The sequence below is a fragment of the Centropristis striata genome, chromosome 6 (genome assembly GCF_030273125.1).
Source record: "Centropristis striata isolate RG_2023a ecotype Rhode Island chromosome 6, C.striata_1.0, whole genome shotgun sequence".
NCBI lineage: Eukaryota > Metazoa > Chordata > Actinopteri > Perciformes > Serranidae > Centropristis > Centropristis striata.
Genome location: NC_081522.1, coordinates 41,740,776 through 41,761,648, shown reverse-complemented (window position 1 = coordinate 41,761,648; position 20,873 = coordinate 41,740,776). Strand labels below are relative to the sequence as shown.

General features: G+C 42.5%; 2 protein-coding genes and 1 non-coding gene across 3 annotated transcripts; all 3 read right to left on the bottom strand.

Annotated features, from left to right (window-relative positions):
- On the bottom strand, positions 1 to 5,736 carry akip1 (A kinase (PRKA) interacting protein 1). The gene is made up of 5 exons (XM_059334574.1): positions 5,319 to 5,736; positions 3,763 to 4,133; positions 3,489 to 3,563; positions 2,195 to 2,314; positions 1 to 862 (listed from the first exon to the last, which is right to left on the bottom strand). Exons 2-5 carry the CDS (start codon positions 3,946 to 3,948, stop codon positions 713 to 715), a joined length of 531 nt encoding a protein of 176 aa, XP_059190557.1. The 5' UTR covers positions 3,949 to 4,133; positions 5,319 to 5,736; the 3' UTR covers positions 1 to 712.
- Positions 5,737 to 9,497: 3,761 nt separating this feature from the next.
- rpl27a (ribosomal protein L27a) lies at positions 9,498 to 15,150 on the bottom strand. The gene is made up of 5 exons (XM_059334575.1): positions 15,074 to 15,150; positions 14,406 to 14,469; positions 14,101 to 14,176; positions 12,287 to 12,461; positions 9,498 to 9,695 (listed from the first exon to the last, which is right to left on the bottom strand). Exons 1-5 carry the CDS (start codon positions 15,074 to 15,076, stop codon positions 9,567 to 9,569), a joined length of 447 nt encoding a protein of 148 aa, XP_059190558.1. The 5' UTR covers positions 15,077 to 15,150; the 3' UTR covers positions 9,498 to 9,566.
- On the bottom strand, positions 13,304 to 13,430 carry LOC131974046 (small nucleolar RNA SNORA3/SNORA45 family). Its single transcript, XR_009394618.1, has one exon. It is a non-coding gene; the product is annotated as a small nucleolar RNA SNORA3/SNORA45 family (small nucleolar RNA).
- Positions 15,151 to 20,873: the final 5,723 nt, after the last annotated feature.

The window sequence follows — 20,873 nt, the reverse complement described above, 5'->3', positions numbered from 1 at the left end:
TGATTAAAAAAGATACTTTATTCATTTACACTGATGCGGCTTAAGTGCAATAAAATATGAACATTAATGATGTTCTGAGACATAATATATATATATAAAATATGAACATTAAAGCCTACCAGCTGTACTAACAGGTTATAATGATCATTTATTAATATGATTTTGTCAGAAAGCAGTGGGAACCAAAGTGCAAATGAGAGGCTGGACACTTGACAAATATCTCAGGAGATCTGGAATCTAAACCTAGTCTGACTAGAGAAACTAAAACTAGACTAGAAGTTAAAACCTTTTAGAGGTTAATGTGCTGTAGACTTCTGTAAGCTATGATGAACCAAAACGTTTTTTTAAAATGTTTCAATGCCGTATATAAGCTGCACATTTTTACAATTGAATTCTAATTGCTTTGGATCTACACAAATGTTAAATAAAAAATAAAATGTAAACAAATAACCCTTTCATTTGGTATAAATGTTTTGGTCTCATGGAGCCACCTGGACACATAATCTATATATATAAAATAAAAACATTCAGAGCATTAATGATGTTGTGGGAAATAATCTCTATATATGTAAATTATGGCTTCAATCTGCAGCAAATCAAACATCCTGGTAGTAAAATAAAAAGTAAACTCTGAAAGCAGCAGCAGACATCTTGAGCTCTGGTCGGTTTACTATTGAAGCTGCCTGAGGGGTCAGAGGTCAGAGGTCAAAGGTCAGAGGTCAAAGGTCAGCTGGACGCTCTGCCCCGCTGTGACGCTGACCAGCTGAGTCTGCTGCGTCGACGGCGACGCGCTGGCCGTGACGGCGTACGTCCCCGGAGAAACCTCGATGTGGAAATCTTCTGCTGCCGCCGACACGCCGGCCTGATCATCAACAACAACAACAACAACAACAACACGTTTATTTGTTGGTTTTATGATTTTTAGTTTTCTTCCCAGCAGAAACAAACAGATCAGAAGTTTTATAACATTTCTAAAACACACCAAATATCTCTCAAAATACAAGACGTTGTGGATTTTATTGTTTATTTCACTTTAATGAAAGTTTGTCGTCACGATTCCATTTAAGGACATTTTATAAAAACGTTTCTGGGTGAATTATTGATCTGGATGGAGCCTGGTGCATTCACTGGAGATTTAAAATGTCTTTAAATGATAAATTATCTTTTTTTCTGAATCAATGAGAAAATTATCTGTAAAACAAAATCTGCTCTTGCACTGTAAAAAAAAAAAAAAGGTGTCTAAAAACCAGATCAAACAGTAAATCTGAGGGAAATGATCTTGCTGCATGGACAGATAATTTACCTTTACAAGATTTATTAAATTCAGATTATTAAATCTAGAAATAAGCATGTTGAACACTTAAAATAATAAATTAACTCTTAAAACCAGATAAAGTAAAGCTGCCAGCAGTGATGAACTGGCCCGAGCAGAGTGACCTGATGATTATTTGGTTCTTACCAAGATAAAAAACACTTTAGATTTAGAAGTGTTAGATCATTTATCTGGTTTATTATTGATATCAAAACTAAATAATTAGGATAATTTCTGCTTCCTAACGACCAAAATCCCACGTGGCAGATGAAAGCTAGAAAGGACTAGAGGTAAAAATCAATACAGCCTAGTAACGCAATATTTAGCGATATTATATCAATTAATGACTATATGTTACTATAACTACTATATATTAATGATGACAAGTATCAATATTCAGCGACGGTCCGAAGTTTTTCACCGTATCAGACTCACTTTTCCTGTCAGGAAGTTGTTGAAATAAAGCTGCAAAGTTCGGCTTTTTTATGCTTCATTAAAAAAATTGAGAGCTGAAAGTTGAGTGAAGTTTAATAAAACGCTGCCGTTGATGTTTAATATCAGTCTGACTGGATACTTTGTTAGTCTGGCTTTGATTCTCATTGTGGAGAATAAAAAGACTGAAGTCACATGAACACACTGAGAACTTTCTCTCATTTGACAAAATCATTTTTGACTGAATTTAATTTTGTGGACACAAAATGCAGCTAAACAGTTAAATCTCAATATGTTGTATCAAAACTCTCATATCACAAAATGCTTAAAATCTGAATAAAGTCGCATCGTGACTCAAGAATCAGGATAAACCGCATCGTGGGCCGAGACGCTGGTTCGTCTCTAGAAGGACTACAGGAAAGACGGATTCAGATTCTGAGGATCTCTCACGTGGTTCCTGGAGCAGCGAGCAGGTTTCCCTCCTCCGGTGGTCCGGCTGGAGTGGAACCGGGACACGTGGGTCCTCTCAGAGTCTGAAGGGTCCCCGCAGGAGCCGGACTCATAGAACCTCTGCAGCACACACAATAATAACCCTTTAGTGTCCAGACCTGCAGACCTTCAGACCTGTAGACCTGCAGACCTTTAGACCTTCAGACCTGCAGACCTGCAGACCTGTAGACCTGTAGACCTGCAGACCTGCAGACCTGCAGACCTTTAGACCTTTAGACCTTCAGACCTTTAGACCTTCAGACCTGCAGACCTGCAGACCTGTAGACCTGTAGACCTGCAGACCTGCAGACCTTCAGACCTGCAGACCTTCAGACCTGTAGACCTGCAGACCTTCAGACCTGTAGACCTTCAGACCTTCAGACCTTCAGACCTGTAGACCTGCAGACCTTCAGACCTTCAGACCTTCAGACCTTCAGACCTTTAGACCTTTAGACCTTCAGACCTTTAGACCTTCAGACCTGCAGACCTGCAGACCTGTAGACCTGCAGACCTGCAGACCTGCAGACCTTCAGACCTGTAGACCTGCAGACCTTCAGACCTGTAGACCTTCAGACCTTCAGACCTTCAGACCTGTAGACCTGCAGACCTTCAGACCTTCAGACCTGTAGACCTTCAGACCTGCAGACCTGTAGACCTGCAGACCTTCAGACCTTCAGACCTGTAGACCTTCAGACCTGCAGACCTGTAGACCTTCAGACCTTCAGACCTTCAGACCTGTAGACCTGCAGACCTTCAGACCTTCAGACCTGTAGACCTGCAGACCTGTAGACCTGCAGACCTTCAGACCTGTAGACCTGCAGACCTGTAGACCTGCAGACCTGCAGACCTGTAGACCTTCAGACCTGTAGACCTGTAGACCTGCAGACCTGTAGACCTGTAGACCTGTAGACCTGTAGACCTGCAGACCTGTAGACCTGTAGACCTGCAGACCTGCAGACCTGCAGAACCTGCAGAACCTGCAGACCTGCAGACCTGCAGACCTGTAGACCTGCAGACCTGTAGACCTGTAGACCTGCAGACCTTCAGACCTGTAGACCTGCAGACCTGCAGACCTGCAGACCTGCAGACCTGCAGACCTTCAGACCTGTAGACCTGTAGACCTGCAGACCTTCAGACCTGTAGACCTGTAGACCTGCAGACCTGTAGACCTGCAGACCTGCAGAACCTGCAGAACCTGCAGACCTGTAGACCTGCAGACCTTCAGTCAGACAGGAAGCAGTTAAAGCTGACTGACCTGGCACTGGAGCGACATCTGAGTCATGAAGACCACGATGGTCTCAAACACCTGGTCCAGGTCTCTGGGGGGTCCCTGGAAACACATCACACACACAGTCAGACCAGATCCAGATCCAGATCCAGACCCAGTTCTAGATCTAGATCCAGACCCAGATCAAATCCAGATCCAGACCCAGACCCAGACCCAGATCAAATCCAGATCCAGACCCAGACCCAGATCCAGATCCAGATCTAGATCCAGCTGGTGAAGGGTTAACAGGACCATGCAGCACCTTGTTGGGGGTCTGGTAGTCCTCATCAGTCCTGGTGGGGGTCTGGTAGTCCTGGTGGTCTTCGGGGGTCTGGGACGCTCCGCTGCTGGTCCAGTCCACGCTGCGTCTGGAGGCTCGCTGCAGGACCTCCAGACCCAGACTGGCAGAGCGCCGCAGGGACGAGTCCAGCCAGGCCGGGCCCTCCATCACCAGGACAACCAGGAGGACCAGGAGGACCAGGAGAACCAGGAGGACCAGGAGGACCAGGAGGACCAGGGGAACCAGGGGGACCAGGAGGACCAGGAGGACCAGGAGAACCAGGAGGACCAGGAGGACCAGGAGAAGCAGGAGGACCAGGAGAACCAGGAGACTCTGGGAACTCTGGTCCTGACCTGAGGGGGGACAACAGAGACCTCAGACCCTTTCAGAACCGTTCCCTCATTAACTTGATTGACAGAAAATGAATCAGAAACAGTAAATCATCTGTAATTTCTTCATCAAACACAACAAAAGTTCTTAAATGTGAGAACTTCCTGCATCTATGAGTCTCTTATCATAGAATAATTAATATCTTCGGGGCAAAACAAGCCTTTAGTAGCATCACCTTCAGCTCTGGGACATGAAACAGGCATTTATAGACCATATTAATCATTTTATTAAGAAAATAACAGGCGGATTAACTCATAGAAATATGATATAAAAATAGAGTTGGAATGTGGTTTCACTACAGTTATTCCAACCAAGAATAGGAATAAATAAAAAGTATATATATGTATATATATAGCTCATATATATAGACGCTTTATCCAAAGAGACAAACATCAGAGATTAATAAAACACAGAGATGAGATCAGAAGACAACAGGAGTTATCAGCAGCGATGAATGAAGTAATAAATTCATTATTCATGGTTATAACCTACCAGGTCTGATGGTTATTAACAGAATCCACGCTTGATCAAAGTTATCTCACCATTAAACACCAACGAGACAATTAGAGACGTTCCTCTCAGTCTTCCAGAACCACCGATGGTGGACGTTCTAGAACACCGAAACGTTCTAGAACGTCTCAGTGGTTCCATCTGATACGTCACGTTCCACTACATTAACGTCACAGTTGGACCATATATATATATATATATATATATATATATATATAATCCTTTATTTCAGACCAGGGGATCCCTATCCCAACATACAGACAGATAACAAACAGAGTAAATAACAACAAGGCTTTCATCAGACTCCAACACAAAAAAATTCGCTAAAAAGACAAAAATATAGCCCAAAATCACAAAAAAACAAAACAAACAGTAAACACAAAAGATTGCATTAAAAATGTTGAATATCTCTGATCACTACCATGAACCCTGCAGACATGAACCAGCTGTGTGTGTGGAGCTAACTGGAGCTAACTGGAGCTAACTGGAGCTAACTGGAGCTAACAGCCTCATCAGGTCGCTGCTGTCAGTCACTGATGTTGTCTTGTTTACATAGAGACTACAGGTAAACAGTAAACAAACCGGTACACAACGACCTAAACAGTCCTGTCAACAGGTAAACAGATTAGTTTGTTTACCTGTTGGTGGCTGAGACTGAGAGGAGCTTCAGACAGGAGACAGGAGGAGGTGCTCCAGGAGGAACCAGGAGTCTTTACTCCTCCTGCTGCAGGATCTCCTCCAGACCTTTATACCTCCAGACCTCCAGACCGTCAGACCTCCTCCTGTCCAGCTGCAGGAGCAGATCTCTTCCGGACCGAGCCGCTCTCTGGTTCTGACTGACCGGATATCCGGCCTCTTATGCTGCGTTCGAGGGCACTCGGAAACTCGTAAAAATCCGAGTTAGAAATTCCGACTTCCGAGGTAAATGTTCAATAATCATTGCTCAACCTCTGAAAACATGTCCGCCACAGCAGACTGGTGTTTGTTTGTTTGTTTGTTTGTCTTTGGAGCATATGGAAATGATTCATCAGCTGGTAAACATCCAGTTAAATGTTTGAGTCTCTGGGTGGAACTGTGCTCTGCAAATACTGGACAGACAAAAATATAATTAAATCTGATCAGTTTCCTGATATAATAAAAAGAAGTGCAGTATTACACCTTATGGACTAAAGTAGTTTAAATATGGGACAAACTGAATCCCGAGGGCCGATCTGTTGCACTCCTCAGGCTCGGAGCTTTCAGAGTTCCGAGTGCAAGCGAACGCAGCATTAGACTCCGCCCACCGCCCGTCTGCAGCCAATCACCTTCAACTTTACTGACGCGAAACGAGTTAAATTATATAATAATAATAATAATAATAATAATGATAATGATAATAATAATAATAATAATAATAATATCTATCTATGTTTGAAATGTTTTAGTTTGTAAAAGCAGAACGTGTTTCTGTTTATCAATTTATATTTTATATTTAAATGTTATTGACTCAATCAGTGTTTGATAGTTTGTGACTTTGGTTTCAATAATAAACTAAACCATCCAGATAATCACTACTACAGGACAATAAAGATATTAAAACATATAATACACCATATAAATAATAATAATAATAATAATAATAATAATAATAATAATAAATAGAAATAAACTAAATGATCCAGACAGTCACTACTACAGGACAAGTGTTGCTCTGCACAACAATATTAATCAGACAACACCATATAAAATAATAATAATAATAATAATAATAATAATAATAAATAGATAGATAAAAAGCGACAAAGTATCACAGATAAAACAATGATCAATAACGTTGTCTGCTGGTTGATGACGTCACGGTGAACCGTTTACTCACTGATTAACTGATTAAAAATAAAGTTATAAAAACATGATGATCCAGCTGGAAGGAGCAACAGGTCGGTTATTAAAAACTGGTCATACAACTAAATATTAGTTTAGTGATCACAGGATTCATAAATCATAGAAACAAAAAGTTTATACAAAATAGTTTATATATTCCTGAACACTCCCCTTTCAACTAATTATCCAGCTGCTCAGCCTTCAGAGCTTCATACCACCAGCTGCTCTGGTTGGTTTCTGAGGATCTGCTGCTCTGGCTGGTTTCTGAGGATCTGCTGCTCTGGTTGGTTTCTGAGGATCAGCTGCTCTGGTTGGTTTCTGAGGATCAGCTGCTCTGGTTGGTTTCTGAGGATCTGCTGCTCTGGCTGGTTTCTGAGGATCTGCTGCTCTGGTTGGTTTCTGAGGATCAGCTGCTCTGGTTGGTTTCTGAGGATCAGCTGCTCTGGCTGGTTTCTGAGGATCTGCTGCTCTGGTTGGTTTCTGAGGATCTGCTGCTCTGGCTGGTTTCTGAGGATCTGCTGCTCTGGTTGGTTTCTGAGGATCAGCTGCTCTGGCTGGTTTCTGAGGATCTGCTGCTCTGGCTGGTTTCTGAGGATCTGCTGCTCTGGTTGGTTTCTGAGGATCTGCTGCTCTGGCTGGTTTCTGAGGATCAGCTGCTCTGGTTGGTTTCTGAGGATCTGCTGCTCTGGTTGGTTTCTGAGGATCTGCTGCTCTGGCTGGTTTCTGAGGATCTGCTGCTCTGGTTGGTTTCTGAGGATCTGCTGCTCTGGTTGAGGATCTGCTGCTCTGGTTGGTTTCTGAGGATCAGCTGCTCTGGTTGAGGATCTGCTGCTCTGGTTGGTTTCTGAGGATCAGCTGCTCTGGTTGAGGATCTGCTGCTCTGGTTGGTTTCTGAGGATCTGCTGCTCTGGCTGGTTTCTGAGGATCTGCTGCTCTGGTTGAGGATCTGCTGCTCTGGTTGGTTTCTGAGGATCTGCTGCTCTGGTTGGTTTCTGAGGATCTGCTGCTCTGGCTGGTTTCTGAGGATCTGCTGCTCTGGTTGGTTTCTGAGGATCTGCTGCTCTGGCTGGTTTCTGAGGATCTGCTGCTCTGGTTGGTTTCTGAGGATCTGCTGCTCTGGTTGAGGATCTGCTGCTCTGGTTGGTTTCTGAGGATCTGCTGCTCTGGTTGGTTTCTGAGGATCAGCTGCTCTGGTTGGTTTCTGAGGATCTGCTGCTCTGGTTGGTTTCTGAGGATCTGCTGCTCTGGCTGGTTTCTGAGGATCAGCTGCTCTGGTTGGTTTCTGAGGATCTGCTGCTCTGGTTGGTTTCTGAGGATCTGCTGCTCTGGTTGAGGATCTGCTGCTCTGGTTGGTTTCTGAGGATCAGCTGCTCTGGTTGGTTTCTGAGGATCTGCTGCTCTGGTTGAGGATCTGCTGCTCTGGTTGGTTTCTGAGGATCAGCTGCTCTGGCTGGTTTCTGAGGATCTGCTGCTCTGGTTGGTTTCTGAGGATCAGCTACTCTGGTTGGTTTCTGAGGATCTGCTGCTCTGGTTGGTTTCTGAGGATCTGCTGCTCTGGTTGGTTTCTGAGGATCAGCTGCTCTGGTTGGTTTCTGAGGATCTGCTGCTCTGGTTGAGGATCTGCTGCTCTGGTTGGTTTCTGAGGATCAGCTGCTCTGGCTAGTTTCTGAGGATCTGCTGCTCTGGTTCGTTTCTGAGGATCTGCTGCTCTGGTTGGTTTCTGAGGATCTGCTGCTCTGGTTGGTTTCTGAGGATCTGCTGCTCTGGTTGAGGATCTGCTGCTCTGGTTGGTTTCTGAGGATCTGCTGCTCTGGTTGGTTTCTGAGGATCTGCTGCTCTGGCTGGTTTCTGAGGATCTGCTGCTCTGGTTGGTTTCTGAGGATCTGCTGCTCTGGTTGGTTTCTGAGGATCTGCTGCTCTGGCTGGTTTCTGAGGATCTGCTGCTCTGGTTGGTTTCTGAGGATCTGCTGCTCTGGCTGGTTTCTGAGGATCTGCTGCTCTGGTTGGTTTCTGAGGATCTGCTGCTCTGGCTGGTTTCTGAGGATCTGCTGCTCTGGTTGGTTTCTGAGGATCTGCTCCTGGTTCCTTGTTTATCATGGAGCAATAAAATATAATAAACCCTGGATTCATCTGGTTGAACAACTGCAACTGTTATATCTGATGTTTTGATCTATTAAACCTCAATGTGAACGATTATTTCATCTGAAAAATTAACTTAATTTAAAAAGTCAAATGTTCACTCCATTGTGTTTAATTCTTCTGGTATTTCCACACAACAGAATTTCAGAATAAAACTCATAACTGTGATATATAAAATCATTTTCAGAGGTTCAGGGATGAGAGGAAGAGTTATTAGGATACTTTATTTATGTTTATCTTTTTATACTGGTTATCTTTTTGAGTTGTTCCTTTTCCTTTCATATGTAAATATTTAGCTCTATGTACTTAATCTATATAATCTATGAGTTTCACTTTCTGAAATGACTGACAAAAAAATATTGAACTTTTCCACGATATTCTAATTTTTTTGAGATCTACCCGTTTAAAAAAAAAATACAAAATTACCAAGAGACAACATAAGAAAATACATAAAATGACCAAAAATAGATGCAAAAATGACCCAAAAAGTGTTTGTGTATGTATACTTATGGATCTATAATTACTGTGTATAGGTAAATTATATTTTTGTAATACAAGACAAATTTTAACTCCTTTTACAATATATATTCTACATTCATGTTAAATGTTTTGTCTTACTCATTTATTTTGTCTTATTGTATTTAATGTTCTATTGTTTTCTAGACATTTGTATTGTTATTTATTGTGTTATTTATTGTTTGTGCAGCACTTTGGAAACCTTGTTTGCTGAAGTTGTTCTCTATAAGTAAAGTGGATTGTCTTTTATTTTGTTTTGATATTCGACATAAACTTGACTGATAAAGGAAGAAGATGAGAGAGACGGTTCCATTGACAGTTTATTTGTGTAGAAAACTCTGAGGAACATTAAGCCATGAGAACACAGAACATTAAGCCATGAGAACACAGGCTCCGCCCACCGCCTTGATCTTCTCCTCGGCTCTCCGGCTGAAGAACTTGGCCTTCACGATCACCGGCTGCTTCGGCAGTTTGCCTTTTCCCAGAACTTTGTAGTAGCCCTGAAATATTAAAAATATTAAACACATGTTAGAGAACCAGATAATAACCACAGAGATACTGATATAAACATTAAGAACTTTATAGTAGCCCTGAAATATTAAAAGACATTATGTTAGACAAAACAGATAATAACCAAAGAAATACTGATGGTAAACATTAAAAACATGTTAGAGAACCAGATAATAAACAGAAATACTGATATAAACATTAAGAACTTTATAGTAGCCCTGAAATATTAAACACATTATGTTAGAGAACCAGATAATAAAACAACCACAGATCTGCTGATGGTAAATATTAGAAACCTGTTAGAGAACCAGATAATAAATAACAGATCTGCTGGTGGTGAAGAGGAACATTAAGAACTTTCCAGGTGCCTAAAACAAAAGATTTCGGGCTTCAACTAACGATTATTTCATTATGGATTAATCTGTCGATTATTTAAAAGATTAGTTGTTTGGTGAATAAAATGTATAAAACCACAAGATTTTGTCCTCAAATCTCTTGTTTTGTCCACAAACCAAAGAGATATTCAGTTTATTATTAAAGAAACCAGAAATATTCACATTGAAGAAGCTGAAATCAGAGAATTTGGACTTATTGTCTTTAAAAAACTGATCAAACCAATTATTGGATTATCAAAATAGTTGGCGATTAATAAATCGATTAACTGTTGCAGCTCTAATCACTTGTAGAGTAACTTTACTTCCCATTCTGACTGAGTCAGTTATTATTTTATGTATCAACAGATTCCAGTTTGGACAGAGTAATGAAGTCAGAAAGTTAAAACCACTGAGTTCTTTATTAAGAAGAGGGGCGGAGATGATTTATTAATAATAACATTATCAGTTAATGTGACTGTTGTTTATCATCCCTGTATAGAAACGTTAGAGGCTACAGATCAATATTTACTGTTAGTCTGAGAGGAAAACCTCCATTAAACTACCTGCTACTGAAACCTGTGACTGGTTTTATTCTCCAGCAGTAATCAGACGAAACAATCAGTCAGTCAGCAGCTCTGATCCACCACCTTCCTCTCACACACTGAGTTAAAACTACACAATTAATCCAGTTTTAATCTTCATCATGATTTTAACCTCCAGGATTAAATTAACCTGATGGTCGGCCATGTTTCTGTTTTAAAACGAGTCTCTCCTGCAGATCCAATCATCTAATCAATCACTTTCTACTCCAGTAGTCCTCCAACCAGGTCTAGACCTGAGGGATTGTGGGTAATGTAGTGAGCCAGGTGGACTGGTCCAGGCCTGAGGGATTGTGGGTAATGTAGTGAGCCAGGTGGACTGGTCCAGGCCTGAGGGATTGTGGGTAATGTAGTGAGCCAGGTGGACTGGTCTAGAGCTGAGGGATTGTGGGTAATGTAGTGAGCCAGGTGGACTGGTCTAGAGCTGAGGGATTGTGGGTAATGTAGTGAGCCAGGTGGACTGGTCCAGGCCTGAGGGATTGTGGGTAATGTAGTGAGCCAGGTGGACTGGTCTAGAGCTGAGGGATTGTGGGTAATGTAGTGAGCCAGGTGGACTGGTCCAGACCTGAGGGATTGTGGGTAATGTAGTGAGCCAGGTGGACTGGTCCAGACCTGAGGGATTGTGGGTAATGTAGTGAGCCAGGTGGACTGGTCCAGGCCTGAGGGATTGTGGGTAATGTAGTGAGCCAGGTGGACTGGTCCAGACCTGAGGGATTGTGGGTAATGTAGTGAGCCAGGTGGACTGGTCCAGACCTGAGGGATTGTGGGTAATGTAGTGAGCCAGGTGGACTGGTCCAGGCCTGAGGGATTGTGGGTAATGTAGTGAGCCAGGTGGACTGGTCCAGACCTGAGGGATTGTGGGTAATGTAGTGAGCCAGGTGGACTGGTCCAGGCCTGAGGGATTGTGGGTAATGTAGTGAGCCAGGTGGACTGGTCTAGAGCTGAGGGATTGTGGGTAATGTAGTGAGCCAGGTGGACTGGTCTAGAGCTGAGGGATTGTGGGTAATGTAGTGAGCCAGGTGGACTGGTCTAGAGCTGAGGGATTGTGGGTAATGTAGTGAGCCAGGTGGACTGAGGGATTGTGGGTAATGTAGTGAACCAGGTGGACTGAGGGATTGTGGGTAATGTAGTGAACCAGGTGGACTGGTCCAGGGCTGAGGGATTGTGGGTAATGTAGTGAGCCAGGTGGACTGGTCCAGACCTGAGGGATTGTGGGTAATGTAGTGAACCAGGTGGACTGGTCCAGGCCTGAGGGATTGTGGGTAATGTACGGTCCAGGCCTGAGGGATTGTGGGTAATGTAGTGAGCCAGGTGGACTGGTCCAGACCTGAGGGATTGTGGGTAATGTAGTGAGCCAGGTGGACTGGTCTAGACCTGAGGGATTGTGGGTAATGTAGTGAGCCAGGTGGACTGGTCCAGAGCTGAGGGATTGTGGGTAATGTAGAGAGCCTGAGGGATTGTGGGTAATGTAGTGAGCCAGGTGGACTGGTCCAGGCCTGAGGGATTGTGGGTAATGTAGTGAGCCAGGTGGACTGGTCCAGACCTGAGGGATTGTGGGTAATGTACGGTCCAGGCCTGAGGGATTGTGGGTAATGATCAGGTACTCACAGAGCGGACGGCGTCGATGATGGGCGCCGGGCCGTCGGGCTTCTTGCTGTAGTTCTGTCTGGTCTGTTCGCTCACCAGCGTCCACAGCTTGTCCAGGTTGATGGTGGGGCAGTGGGTGGTGTTCCTCTTCAGGTGGTAATGTCTCATACCCACCTTACCAAAGTACCCCGGGTGGCTGAGGGACACGGGGCAGAAACACAGTTACCTCTGTCCAACAACACGGAGACAACGTCTAAACTGTCTTTGGCCAAGTTGGATCTTTGACAAACGGAGGTCACATGACCTCTTTACACCACAAACTACACACATTTCCTCCTAAACTCTAGTTGATGTGATCCTGTAGGATCAGGGACATCAGGGACCAAAACCAACGACTGCAATACTTCATAGACTGTCAGTTCAGGAAAATTATAATATACCCAAACTACTTAGTGAGGTTATTGTGAGTCAGCGGCTCGGGCCACTTCACCTCCATTCATTCTTAATCAATCATTAAGCTAATCAATCAATAATTATGACTAAACCCTAACTTTTACAGCTCGACATCCGGCAGAAATGGATTCAGCACAAAAAAATACTATAGAAACCACCAAGAAAACATTTTTACCCCAAAATGCCAAAACACCAGCTCATCTTCTGAGGGTTTCCCAACTTTAGTCCTTTCTAACTGTTCAAATCATTAAATGCATCATGTCTGAAAGCTCAATGTGTCCAGTTCTTCATGTTTAACAGGTAGTATTATTATTATTATTATTATTATTATAATAATTATTACTGTAACTGTCCATGTGGCTGACTGGCCTACAGGAACCAGTTCTTCATGTTTAAGTTATTATTATTATTATTATTATTATTGTTGTAACTGTCCGTGTGGCTGACTGGCCTACAGGAACCAGTTCTTCATGTTTAAGTTATTATTATTATTATTATTATTAGTGTAACTGTCCATGTGGCTGACTGGCCCAGAGGAACCAGTTCTTCATGTTTAACAGTTATTATTATTATTATTATTATTATTATTGTAACTGTCCATGTGGCTGACTGGCCCAGAGGAACCAGTCGGTGAATAGGACCAGTGTTCACTCTAAGAGACTCTAGCACACCAAGACAACCAGTCTGTCGAGGTGAGACTCTGAGTCTCTACAGCAACATTTAACAGGTGAAAGAAATAAAATAATGTCAGAAACACCAAAGATCAACCTGATATCAGCCTCCATTAACAGATATTAAAGCAGATTAACTGATTTATTTTATGTTAGTCCACATGTACACTGGTAGTTTAACTGGTTCCTTGTTCTCCACATTAAATCTCATCTAAAGCACTAAAAACAAACTGAAGACAAACAGGCAACAGTGAAACCTTAAAGCTACGCTGGTTAATTAAGAGATGGTTGATGTGTTGCTGGTTAATTAAGAGATGGTTGATGTGTTGCTGGTTAATTAAGAGATGGTTGATGTGTTGCTGGTTAATTAAATAGAGATATCAACCAATCAGAAACTGAAGCTCGTCACAAAGACATTACAGACTCAATAACAGAAATCAGTTTTCACTGTGAACATGCAGAACTACATTAGTTAAAACCACCATGTAACGAGTCCAACAGGTCCGTTTTAAGATGCAGTTAAAGAAATAACTTGGTTTGAAGACCTAACAATAATAATAATAATAATAATGATAATAATGATACTTGGCGTTGCCGGTCAGTGTATTTCTGATTGTAAATGCATTCACATTATAGCTTTGGTTTAGTTTGTGTGCAGCTCAGAACAACAGCAACAACAACAACAACCCTGCTCCCGCCAGGTGAACTCACTATTTATCGAAGTTGATTCTGTGGTGATGCATTCCTCCAGCATTACCACGACCTCCAGGATGCTTCCTGTGTTTACCTGGGGACAGATTACAGGTAAACATGTGTTTACAGGTAAACATGTGGCACTAAAACACAGAAAACATCTACTAACACAGACAGGATGCTTCCTGTTTACCTGAGGACAGATTACAGGTAAACATGCGTTTGCAGGTAAACATGCGTTTACAGGTAAACATGTGTTTACAGGTAAACATGTGGCTCTAAGACACAGAAACATCCATTAAAACAGTTTCAGTGAAACTCACCGATGCGGCCGTGGCCGTGGCTGACGTGGCCTCGGAGCTTCCTGGTCTTGGTCTTCTTGGTTGGCTGTCAGATGAAATATCGATTATTAGTGATCAATAATCAGCTTTATTAATGGAGGTGTATCAGTGTGAAGCTAAAGGCTAACCAGCCCAATAACCTGAAACTGTCTACTGTAACCAGATAACAGCACTAAAACACACTGAAACACACTTTAACAGGGTTTATCTGAATAAAGCAGAAATATTTAATAATAATAAACTAAAACAACCTGGCTGGTTTAACGCTGTTAGCATCTGAAGCTAATGCTAACTGCTGCTTTTACCGGCAGACTTCCAGCGGTTTGAACCAGCAGAAGGAGGAACATTTATCAGTTTATTCTGATATTTTAACCCTTTAAAGCGGCGCTAGCAGAGCTAACAGAGCTAGCAGAGCTAACAGAGATCAGAGCTTCAGTTAAACATGTGAATGAAGGAGTCTGGCGGCGGCCATCACTAAACCCTCTCAAACCCTGTAAATGTTGGTAAATGTGAGGATAAACCTCCGGAGGATGAAGGCTAGAGGAGTCTGAACCTCCATCCGCCGCCAGATGAAGTTTATCGGCAGCATTAAAGGCGGATGGAGGCAGATTAAACAGTGTTTCAGAGCGCAGGGAGCCGGGAGCACCTACCATCTTGGAGGAGAGACGAAAGAGGAACGGGATTTGGAGATCACGCGGTTTTGTGCGAGATTTTGGCTCCGAGGAAAAAAGTGAAGTGACGTCACAGCGCCGCCCCGCGGCGGGGGGCGGAATGACGTCACAGATATAGAATAATCTGGTTCAGTAAAGAACACTAACTACTAGGTTATAAACTCAGTTATATAGTATTAAATTATATATAACATCCAGCTTTAAATCATGGATATTACATGTAAAGATGAAATAACATCTCCTAAATAGAGACAAAAAGTATTTAGTCAGCCACTGACTGTGCAGCAGGAGAACCTTGTGCAGGATGAGCGGTCTGTAGTTTTCATCATAGCTACACTTCAACTGTTAGAGACTGAATGAGGAAAACATCCAGGAAATCACATTGTAGGATCTGTAAATAATTTATTTGTAAATGATGGTGTTTTGTTCTGTTTCCTCCATGTCTGACTCCTTCCATCCTGCCTGTATTCACCTTAAAACATGTTTAAATACCATGTTGGTATATTTTTTCACCTATATGACCTGATAATAATAATAGATTTTTTATTCTGACATACTGGATCAACATTTAGAACCAAAAAGAAACAAAGAAAAACCAACATAAATGTGATCTTGTGATTGTGTGTGATCCTGTCATCAACTCTGGTTTTATTCTAGTGGGACTCTGTTTGATCTTTATCTTTATCTTTGTTTTCTAGTCTGGATGTCATGGAGAAGTCTAGATTTGGAGCTTTTGGAGACTCCAGAGGGTTAACTGACATAATTGATCACACAAATGACTTCATATATTTCAATCATAATGTCCCCATAATGACCCTTAAAACATGAATATAGTAGTGGAACTAAAAATTATGACAAACAACAAGAAACAAAAAATTGTCCGAGGGGGGGCTAGCCCCGGACCGCTGGGACCCCAGACCCCCGGACCCCAGACCCCCAGACCCCTGGACCCCCGGACCCCTGGACCCCCGGACCCCTGGACCCCCGGACCCCTGGACCCCAGACCCCTGGACCCCAGACCCCCAGACCCCTGGACCCCCGGACCCCTGGACCCCCGGACCCCTGGACCCCCGGACCCCTGGACCCCAGACCCCTGGACCCCCCCAGCCAGCTAACAGCAGCACCGCAACAAGTAGGATAACAAATATTCTATGTCACGGTCTCTCCTGACTGAAAATGTAATGTGAGGTGTTTGCTCTCATTTAGCTCTCAAAGCGCACAAGATCAATGCATTTTACTTAAAAATGTAAACCTGGAGGAAACACTGAAGTATATTAAATAGAATAACTGCAGTATGTTATGAAAACCTGAATAAGGATGAGTAGAATGGACTGTTATCAGGAGAAACTTGATCAGAGCAGAAAGTGGATTTACATACAGTTATTCAAAGCTTGAGTCAACATTACAGCAACACTAGAGCAACACTGGAGCAACATTACAGCAACACTAGAGCAACACTACAGCAACATTACAGCAACACTAGAGCAACACTAGAGCAACATTACAGCAACATTACAGCAACATTACAGCAACATTACAGCAACATTACAGCAACACTAGAGCAACACTGGAGCAACATTACAGCAACACTAGAGCAACACTGGAGCAACACTACAGCAACACTAGAGCGACATTACAGTGAGACTAAAACCCTCCAACTGGACAGACGGATCCTCTCTACCAAGCTGGGAGATCATTTACCTGATTGATGCTTTTCACCTGGAGAGGAGACGATAACAGCATCACATGATGAGTTCAATGGTTCCCAGGAAACACCGGAGACACCAGGAGGGCTGAGCTCTCCACCAATCACATCCTCCCAGTCCTCCCAGTCCTCCCAGTCCTCCCAGTCCTCCTGACTCTGGACAGCCATCTCTCTCACATCTCTCCTCTCTCTGCTCAGACGTCTTCTCCTCATCAACTCTCAGGTAAGCTTTATCTCTGAAGCATCTTCAGCCTGAATCCTTTGAGCTGTTCATGTTTTACTCATCGTTATGTCTGTTGTCATGATTCATCTGACTTTCAGAGATGTTTTTTCTTGAATAAATGAGCAGTAAAACTCATTTTAAGATGAAACTTCTGCAGCTTCTTCTGTGGTTTTCTGTTTGTTTTGCTTCTGTCATGTTGCCGTCCAACACTGAGCTCACAGGAGACTAAAACAGCAGCTTTCACTGTGTTTTCTGTGTTTTTGCCACCCAGGAGGCTCCAGACTCCTGGAGATGGCTCACCTGCCTCCCCGTCGCCACGGCAACGCCCCCCGGAGGAGAGCCGGCCTGTTTCCACGTGTAGCCAAGAGTCGAGTTCAGACCGGATCACCTGAGACCGGATCACCTGAGACCGGATCAGATCCCACAGCGGCAGCAGAGGAGCCAAACGCCCCAGTAGAACCAGTAAGACTCACTCTAATAACTGGAACATGACAATAATATGGTTCAGTTTAATCTGTTGAAGGAGAATAGATCACTCTCCATTTACCTTCATTTTATGTTCTTCTGTCACTTTATTCCTTTTCTCTTTCTGCACTGCAAAACTAAATCTAAGGCAGATTAATATCTCAGATCAATGTTAGATATCTGATTATCTTCTGTCTGATCAGAGAGTTCTTCTTAGTCAGCAGTTTTTATTTTAGTTTCACTTGTTTGATATAAAGATTTCACAGCTTTTGCCTTATTTCAAGAATTTTAAGAAAAATATTCTACATCCAGATAAAAATCTTTGTATCTGTCTGAAGAAAAGTTTTGAGTTTTTAGTGACTTTGCTGGTTTCTATAAATATAATGCCTATCATATCATTATGTCCAGATGATGGCTCTAGCATTTACTGATTATTAATTCAAGAATATTTTTACACATATTGAGAAAATAGGTCAGGTGTATTTCATTAGAATCAAGGAAAATCACTAGTTATCAGTCAGAATACACTAATTCTAAGGTATTTGTGGTTCATTAGATTAGATATTTTTACTGGTTTTGGAAAGTCTTGACAAGACACATTTTATTGTTCCATTGGCAGATCATTTTGATATTTTTAAGCAAAATACACCTCATTTTTGTACTTTTCCCCTGTTTTTAAGAGCTGACTTGTTGCAGTGTTCTGCTAGAGTGTCGGCCTTAAACACAACATTTAATGTCTAAATACAGTAAAACCTGTTTCATTCTGACTGGCTGAAGAACGACTCGCTGCCTCGTTCTGTCTGGTTTTTGTGAATCGACCCTGAGAGATTTTACAGAAGATTCTCACTGATGGTCTCATTGTTTTAAGTCATAAAGTGGCATCAGTGTTAATCAAATCCAGCTGAAACTTCTTGCAGCTGCTTTCATTCAACTTTTGGTTTGATGAAATTGACACTAAACATGTATTTTAATACAGCAGCAGCTCTGCAGATCTGCAGTCTGTGTGATGGAAAACGAGTCAAACCGGTCCTGCAACAGGAAAACCAGAGGAACGTCAACTCCATCTGAAAAACGACGACCTGGAAAAGGTGTTGCAGCTTTATTAAAGACATTAAGGTAAAGTAAGACAACTATAAAACCTTTTAAAGGAATCATCTGACATTATGGGACATATTTACTTTCTCTAAAAGTTAGATGAGAAAATAAACCACTTTAATCACATAGCCCCGCCCTCAAGAATACTCTATATCTATTTACTCTTAATAGGAATATTAACATTTATCATTTATTAACTCTTTGATGCACAACATGGTCTAAAGTGACCCGACTAAGTTTTTTATTCTTTATTTTATAAATAAATAGATGTAATCTTTCAGTACTCCAGGGTTTCCTCAAATAACTTGTTTTTGATCATACATCCTAATCTTTTGTTTTCATTTCTTACTTTTTGAATAAAAAACATTTTTTTGTCACTACGCTTCTAATGCACAGTCAAAAATGTCCCAAAACTATTCCTCTATTGATAGATAATCTATTGATAGATAATCTATTATTATTCCATGTTGGATAAGGCTTCATTTTCTCCACAGGATTCACCCGGAGGCCCAAAGGATTCTGGGTAACTCCTGCGTCCCTGTCGTGAGTTTGGAGCGTCTGAACTTCCTGTCTGTGTCGTTATCGTGTCTTCAGCCGGTGGTTTCTCTGGTCAGACTGCCGCGTCGAACCGGAGCCGAACACGGCGAGGCCTCCGGTCTGGATCGTCCTCTGCAGGTACAGAACAGCTACAGAACAGCTACAGAACAGCTACAGAACATCTACAGAACGTCTGTAGAACGTCTGCAGAACGACTGCATAACGTCTACAGAACGTCTACAGAACAGCTACAGAACGTCTGCAGAACGTCTGCAGAACGTCTACAGAACGTCTACAGAACGTCTGCAGAACGTCTGCAGAACATCTACAGAACGTCTGCAGAACGTCTGCAGAACGTTCTGCTGTCTTTACCTTCACACAGCTTCAGATTCTGATCGTTCTGTTTGGGCTTAAGTTTGTCTCATTAATACCTGTAAACTCACAGATATTATCACGTGGGGTGATCTACAAATAGTCCTTGAAAAGTGTTTTGCGATCCACAAATACAAATGTCTAATTCCTAACTTCCTCTCTGCTCTGCTGGCCGTGCTGCAGGATAATTAAACGTTTAACCAAACGGACACAGAGAGTGTTCTCATTGTTTTCATTTCATTTTCACGCTACAGCTGATAATGTGATGTAGGGCAAGGAGAAATAGTTTTACTGATGTATCATCTTCTGCCATGGCTTCACCGCAAAATCAAAACTAAAGTGTAAGTCCACCTTAAGCAGAGTCCAAACCATCGCTCCATCAATGCAGATAACAACACTGCCCCCTGCTGGTGAGGAGGACATTAGTGAATCAGCAGCTGAGTGTTTGTGGATTCTCTCGACAAGAACGTCTCAAAATACATCACTGAGGAAAGAGATGTGTGTGATTGATGATCCACAAATGCAGAGTCACACTTCACAAACAGTTTTCAGTTTTACAAAAGCCTTTTTGGTTTTTACAAATGCAAAATTGTGTATTTACAAATACACACATGTTTGTAAAAACCAAAATACAAGTTACAAATGAGAAATTTGTATTTTGTGTTTGTGCAAAACACAAAATACAAATTTACAAATACAAATTTAAATCAAGGACTGTTAGTAGATCACCTCTGTGCGTTCACAGATATTAATGATTAGATTAGATTAGATTAGATTAGATTAGATTAGATAATGAGACACATTTAAACTGATAGTTTTGTGTCTTTGTCTGCAGAACGGATTCGGTGAAGACGAGGAAAAGACTCCAGAGGACGGAGAAGAGTCGCCTCGGTGTGATCCCAGCCAACCAGAACCAGGTCTGACCTCGTGGACTGAACCGTACTGTCCCGACAGCTCCCCCTCCTCCTCCCAGGAACCGGAGCAGGACTCTGGCTTTGACTTGGACTCTAATCCAGATCAGCCGTACATCCTGTTAGATCCTGGACCCGATGAATGGGACCAGGATGGGAAAACAGATTCAGAAACATTTTATTTGGATCCGGACTCTGAGCAGACCTTGTTGATCAAAGTGGAACCAGAACCGGAGGCGGACCGGGCGGACCGGCCCCTGAAGCTGGAGGACGAGGTGGAAACTAAATGGGAACTTGTTCAAACGGAGAACAGTGAAGATCAGAAACCGGATCTTTGCTCCCCAAAGACGGAGCCTGGACCCGGATCAGGGGCCCAGGAGATGGAGAGTGAAGATTTCTGTGCTGTTTGTCTGAACGGAGGAGATCTACTCTGCTGCGACCGCTGCCCCAAAGTTTACCACGTGGCCTGCC